Source organism: Pinus tabuliformis, chromosome 3_1, assembly GCF_031772625.1.
Source record: "Pinus tabuliformis cultivar Carrire ecotype Pingquan chromosome 3_1, CPIR1, whole genome shotgun sequence".
NCBI lineage: Eukaryota > Viridiplantae > Streptophyta > Pinopsida > Pinales > Pinaceae > Pinus > Pinus tabuliformis.
The window spans coordinates 86,736,736-86,744,223 of NC_142301.1; the positions used below are offsets into that span (position 1 = coordinate 86,736,736).

The following is a 7,488-nucleotide window of genomic DNA, read 5'->3' on the forward strand; positions in this document are numbered from 1 at the left end:
ACTAGTATGGTTCTATATTGTTTTGTATTGTTGCATGCTTATTGATATTCTCAATATTCTAACAAAGGCTTAGACCAACAATGGTGGCTATTACTCCCTCTCCATCATTTTCAAAGAGGGTTTAGTCCATGTCACTTATTTCCCTCTACCGCCAGCTACTTCTAGTTGTATATTTGCTCGACATTATGTGGTTTTGGAAGTTTCTTACCCCCCTCTATTGTTTCCTTTTGAACCACCTTTGTTTAGTCATCATTGCTACAATCTCTGTCCACCTAGGATCCCTTTCATTGAGGGGGAGCAAATTCTCAGACGTCTCACTTTCTTTCCTCTCTCCACTCGCAAGGAATTCCAATATGGGAATTTGTGTGTAGGTATTTCGTGGGCTGGACGATAGTGCATTAAAGGGCTAGTGCCATCGAGGCAGTGGCATTCATAGGGAGCAGGTTGGCTCTTGTGCTTGTTTACAAGCAAAGGCCTTGGTTTAGGATTTCACAAAGTAGATTCTGATGTTGATCCAAGAGGAACTTCATGAATTGGAAGTTGTTGTTGTAGTTGAATGCAAGTGCATCTTGGATTTTGAGGTTTTAGCAAACATTTATGATTGCGTTCCCAATCTAGGACATACTTGGGGAAGACAAAACCAATACTTGCTTACTATTGACCTATATTGGAAGCTAAAAGTTTTATTGGATAATGTCATTATAGATACAGATGAATCCAAAAATGAAATATTGCTTATGTTGGACAAAATTGTTTTGAACCATAAGGAAATGAGACTTTGCCTAAGTATAATAAGGAAAAACTACCTCATACTCTAGGCCCAAATAAATGCAACAAGGGGTAACCCAACCCAATTAAGGTTTTCTAGTATAACTAAATATAAAAGCATTGATATGAGAAACCTGATTTACAACCACTATATTGCTATACCTATATTTAGTTCTTTTTATACCACAATTTGTATAGAACTTTGTCGATCTTTAACATTTTAGTTCAAAGTCATTTTTTTTTTTAATATATTTAATGGTTTGGTTTCCTATGATAAAGCTTTGAAAAAACAAAGCTTTAAACACTATCATTTTTTCTTTGGCCGTAATAAATATTTAACTTGGAAAAAAACACCCATCCAAAAGACAAATATTATAATTTAAGTAGGAATTAAGGGTAAAGATTGAATAGTATAAGGAATACATTTGTAATTAAATTTTATTGATATTCCACAAAACTTTATTTTACATAAAGCACAGTTCAAAGAAAGTAACTAAGCATGGCTTATAATGGTAACGTCGTCGTTCAAGTTTGGTGAAGCTCTTACATGATGTTCGATGATTATTCACTGGCAAAACCAAATCACAATTTCGAGGAATATCTATTTGTTTTTTCAGAATAGACATCATGGAATATTTATTTTTTAAATGTGTTTTTGGGCAGTGTTGTTACTTTAGGAATAAGTCAGAACCTAATTGTTAGATATGTTTTACTTTTATTTTTTTTTGGTAGATTTTGTCTAAAATATGATGGGATCTTTTCCAGTAGTATATTTGAGTATTGAGTTTTATGATCTGCATATTTTGTATATTCAATGATTTTTGAAGATGTTAAATTTATTAAAGAAATAAAAATATATTTTAAATAAACAAATATAATTTAAGAAAAAAATTTATGATTGATTTTTACTTATTATATATATATATATATATAAAATTATCTCATAATTAAATTTTAGAAACAATATTAAAAACTTTTCTAAAATCCAAGATATGCATGGCTCCCTTATCCAGCGACTAGTATGAATACTCACCAGGGTGACTTAATAATGGACCAAGGAAATAACAAATCGCTTTGGCTGGGGTGACTTGACTTGTAGAGCCAAAGATGAAGTGTATAATGAAAGTTAGAAAACCACTGTGGGGTAATGTTTGGTGAACCTTATGCCTTAAGGACTAAGGACCAGCAAAGAAAGAAAAATAAAGATACGATGAATTAAAGTATTTTTTTATTTATCTAAAAAGATAAGGGGTTTGGAAACTATTTATATAATGATATAGATATATTTGCCATCCTAACCCATTTTAGAAAATAGACATTGGATAGCAATTAAATCGCGTTATATTAATTTTTACCATATCGATAATCATGCGAGTAATATATATATATATATATAATATTAATATTAATTTTTTGTTATTGTAATATAATTTTAAGTAAGATTATATTTTTTGTAGTTTAAAATATGTTTTTGAATGTATAAATAAATTTGGTATTTTCTGTATTCAAGATCCATAATGATTTAAACAAAGTTTTTTGGTAGAAATCACATGAGAGAATTTTTCGGCTAACGCTTTTCGAACCAACAAGTGTGATTTCTTGGTTCTAAATGAGTAGGCCAAAAAATTCTCTTATGTGATTTCTACCGAAAGACTTTGTTTAATAAATTTAGTATTTTGAAAAAAAAATGGAACAATGGAATTCTGCAGATTAAATCATTTAAATCCAATGTTTTTAAAATTCTTGGTTAGGTTTTCGTTGAAATTGACTTCCCACTGGTTCAACCACAAAGACTAACCCCAAAAATATCAAAAAAATTGAATCCCTGATCTCTCAATAACAAATATGCTTTCACTAATTAAATCCCTGATATCTCAATAACAAATATACTTTAACTAAATCCTAATAACAAATATGCTTTCACTAATTAAATAATAACCTTTCAGTAACAAATATATTTTAATTATAAAAATTTTAACAATTAAACTAACCCTCAAAATTAAAAAATCAAAATTATAATAAATTTAAAACTTTAATCAATAATTTAAAAAACATAAATAAATTTAACAAAACAATTAAAAACATCTTTCCGTCCTCCACATTTATATATTCCAACGGTAACGTTTAAATGTTTAAATGTTGTAATCTTGGACTAGCTATTAGTGAGAACATATATTTTCATTTACATTTATTATATTACATCGACATTACAACATTCAACAACACTCGCGGTGACATTTACATTTTCAATATTATTTTATTTTTAAAGTATTTTTATTAGGGAGGTCATTGAAATTTAATTAATTAACAAAAATATATTGTTGAATTTAGGTTTTTCTAATTTATATCAGTTTATTTAGAAGAATTTTTGGCTAAAATTACATCATAATTCATTTGTCGCCAAAAACTTTTTTAAAGAACATATGTATATATTTATTATATTATATCAATATTTATTTATATTTGGAGTTGTCTTTAGTGTGATTTTTTAGATTTTTTGATGCTGGAATCCGGTAAAAAAATTGAGGTGAAATATTTATTTGTGTTATTTAAATTGGTTTTTTCACTATATACATGGATTCAACCCCTGAAAAACCCCTAAGACACTGTGATTATGTAGGGTTTACGCATCAAACTTATGATTTCAATAAATTCTTATTAGATTTTAGAGAAATTAAATCAGAAAACCCTTTCAAAAAACAACACTAAAAACAATTAATTTACATTTTCAATATTATTTATTTTTAAAACATTTTCATTTGGAATGTCATTGAAAATCAGTTAATTAAACACATTATACATTATTATAATATATTTTATTATTAAAATTTACATTTTAATATAATATTTGAAATCTTTTAAAATTCACCAACATTAACTTATAAATAATGTAATCTTCAACATAGCTATTAACAAGATCGTATATTATTTTATTACATCGACATTGCAACATTCGAGAGGGCACGGGGTGGCATTTACATTTTCAATATTATTTTGATTTAAAATTATTTTTATCCAATTAATTAACCATTTTTTTTTATGAAAAATAAGTTTTAGTGGCATAGTTAAATTTATAGATAAAATGGTTTTTTTTTTATAATCTCTTATAGAAAGTGTTAAAATATTTAATCTATAAAATTCAAGTGTTATAAGGGTTTTCAAAGTGTTGAATCTATTTATCTATTCAAAAATGTATTTCAAACAACAACAACAACAAAACAACAAAAAAACATTTTTTGCTTGCCAATATTAATTATTAAAATGGTGATGATTAATATTCACCAAGACCAATGTGGTTTATTATGGCTTAAAAGAGTAAGAAATAATTGAGATTTTTAAATATTTTATTTTATTTTATCAAAAAGAAGAGAAATAAGTTTATCTAAATCACTATAGTTTTGTTGACTTAACAAATTATGAAAGTTGATAGTGTATATTTGAGAAATGAAAACTCATATGAGTAAAAATTGGGCAATAAAAAAGAAATTATTTTCTACTTTCAACCTTTTTAATATCACAAAAATAACAAATTTTTTTATCAGAAAATATTTTAAAATATTAAATTTAATATAGTATATTAAGCGGTTTAAAAAAATTGGTATTTTATAAAGTTGTTGATTCAATTTTTTTCTAAATATTTAAGATATGTAATATCTTTAAAAGTTATTATGATAATGGTTCCAATCGACTATGGGCAAAACTTAATTAAAGAAAAACAAAATAAAATTATAATATCTAATTTTTTTTTGCAAACATAACTTGAAGGCAGTTGTCTATAACGCGACTTTTTGAAAGCTTTTCCGGCAGGTTTTTCCGGTCTAAATCCGGCAGGAATTTATTGGAATCGCAAGTTTGATAGTTAGTTTCAGCACAATGAAAGCGTCCCAGGGGTTTTTCAGGGTGCTGAATCCAAATATGCAGTTAAAAAACCATTTTAACTGCAACGAATCAAAATTTAGCCTCAATTTCTTCCGCCGGATTCCGTCACCGGAATCTCCAAAAAGTCGCATTATAGACAACTCCTTTTTTAAACTTGGAAATTAAATTATTAAATTTATAAGTTCATAAAATTAAAATAGTTAAAAAAACTGTAACTGTAAATGTAGCCGTTGCATTGGCAGGCCCGTTGTCAGAGCAAGTGCAAAGCACATGTGCCTACCTCAGCTGGACTAGTGACATTGGCCGCGCAGGCAGCCTGGCGGCCTCGCTGTCCGTCGGTTGTCGCCATCCGCAATTCATTCGTTCCCTGTCCGTTTCATCTTTATTCAATTATAGTTGGAAGAAATATTTTATATTACTTTTTGTACGACACGAATAAATTGCCAGTTGGTTCCAAGGCGCAGACAGCTGGGAGAGGTATTTTATTATTTTTCTTGTGACATGTGTACGTTTCCTATTGGCTGTTCGATCACCAGAGGAAGATAAATATGCGTGATTCTGTGGCTTTCTGAGCAAATTCTTGGAGTTACATTTCTTGGCCCATTTTGATTAAAGTTCGAGTCTCGGCAAAGAAGCATTGCGGCCTCAGATTTGGGGGTGTTTGTCACAGATTTGCATTTGTTCCAGTGCGGTTGGGCTTAGGGTTTGGCCTTTTTGCTATATTCTAGCAGCGGCAGGTTTCTGGTGAGTGTGAGCAACAATGGCAGGCTTAGGCAAGTACACATCTGCAGCTTTCTTGGTCGTTCTGATGATAATGGTAAGCGCAGCAGAAGCCGCGGAGGTGAAGGCAGCAGCACCGAGTCCAACAATGGAGGCAGGTGCTGCTTCATTGCCCTTCCTCCCCTCTCTATTTGCCAATCTCGTCGCTGCGTTCATCCCCTTCCTGGCCTGTCAATTTTACGGAGATATATTGCAAGCGGCTACTATTTAGTTCTTATATATATATATATAACATATTCTTTATGTATAATGCCTATAGGGTTTGTTTCAGGTTATTCTTTATGTATATGACATTATAGGTGTGGGTTCTGTGGTGGTTATTTTCTTCTGGGCGCGAGAGCATTTTGTAATTTTTCTTGCTTCATTGTTTAGCCATTTAGGAAATAAAGGATCTTTTTACAGTCCTTGTATATTATTTGAATGAGTTAGTAAGATTCTTACAAGTATGATTGGATTTAAAATATTTCTACGGCGGTGACTTCATCCAGAGTTAGGGTGTCTGTTTTATGGTTATTTATGAATCTCTTTGAGCGGGATCATCGTAGAGTCATCCTGGAGACTATTATAGTATGGATGTGTGCAAACCTGCTATATCTTTTCTTTACAGGGTTGCTTAATGATAATAGATTAGGGATAATCCATAGCCGTGTTAATTTTGATCTGTGAAAATGTCCAACATAATCGGGGCTTTTTAGATTTCTCGTTTTACATTTCCGGGAGTCACTGTGGGAAAGATGGGAAAGATGTTTGAAGTCGAATGTTCTTGTGTGGTTTACCCAAATAAATTAATAACGTTTGAGTTGACTGGAGTTAACTGTTAATCCGGAGCCCGAGCATAAAACTTATGCAATAAAGTTGACGTTAGCTAACAGGGGAGGCATGATATTTGGTATCATTTTGTTAGGCGGTAGTGTAAACAGTGTTTCTGGACAATATAAAAATTTAGTTTATATTTTAGTAAGATTTTGATAAAATTTGTAGAGATTTCTGTAAATCTAGTTTACAATTGTCAAATTTCAAGATTTTGTATACCTAAAAATTTTGATGGTGCTAATCTATTTCCACCATCAAAAATATGATCAAACACCTGCTGCAAGATTTTTGAATTTTTTTGCCCGGATTCCCACCACTTTGGCTACTTTTGACTGCTCAGGCAATTCCTCTTGACTGCCTAGGCAATTTCCCTACCTTGGTATCTTTCTTCTTGGTATTCTTCTTCCTTCTTTTGTTTCCGGATCCTTCTTCTTCCTTCTTTTGTCATGGGCCAAATGAAAATGAAGATGGTGAGAGAGTCAAAATTCATATCTATAATAAAAAATAATAAATAAGCTTTTATATATTTCCTTATGCTTTTAAGGAAATAGATCATAATTTCAAAAAATCACATTAAAAACAGCTCCTTTACATATGCTTTATTTTTATGGAATTGTTTTTAGTTAATTTTTTTTAAAAGCTTTTAAAAATCATATTTAAAAATCACACTAAAAACAATTCATATTCGTTCACCTGTGCTTTATTTGAATATGTTCAAGTTATTTAATGCTTTATTCTTATACAGTTTACAAATTCTTCGGTAAAAACAGTTGTTTCAAGCTATTTAATGCTTTAGTGTTACACAGTTTCACAAATTCTTCGGTGAAAACAATTGTATCAAGTTATTTAATGCTTTATTCTTACACAGTTCACAAATTCTTCGGTGAAAAACATTTGTATCAGTTTACAAATTCTTCAATTGTTTCAAGCTATTTAATTGACTCATCCAAATTAGATAGTGAAAGAAACCTTTTATATACAAAATAATTGTTTCAGTCTATTTAATAGACTCATCCAAATTAGATAGTGAAAATAACCTTTTATATATATATATTCATATTCTAATAGATTCATCCAAATTATTAATATTGTTATATTAAAAAATATCTATACCTTTGGATATCTCTCTTTTCTAGCTCTAATCACTTTTGAAAGCTTATAGCAAATATCATACATTCCATAAGTTAAGATGAATTTTTATTTATTCAATGAGTATTTTCGAAGTTGTAAAGAGTGAGAAATGGATTA

At 29.7% G+C, this 7,488-nt stretch overlaps 1 protein-coding gene across 1 annotated transcript; it reads left to right on the forward strand.

Annotated features, from left to right (window-relative positions):
- Window positions 1-5,220: 5,220 nt before the first annotated feature.
- LOC149185902 (uncharacterized) lies at window positions 5,221-5,890 on the forward strand. Its single transcript, XM_089412518.1, has one exon. The coding sequence runs from the start codon at window positions 5,408-5,410 to the stop codon at window positions 5,636-5,638; it is 231 nt and encodes a 76-aa protein (XP_089268644.1). The 5' UTR covers window positions 5,221-5,407; the 3' UTR covers window positions 5,639-5,890.
- Window positions 5,891-7,488: the final 1,598 nt, after the last annotated feature.

Bases quoted from the DNA above. Each gene is read 5' to 3' on its own strand.
- LOC149185902 (XM_089412518.1), top strand. From the start codon at position 5,408: ATGGCAGGCTTAGGCAAGTACACATCTGCAGCTTTCTTGGTCGTTCTG.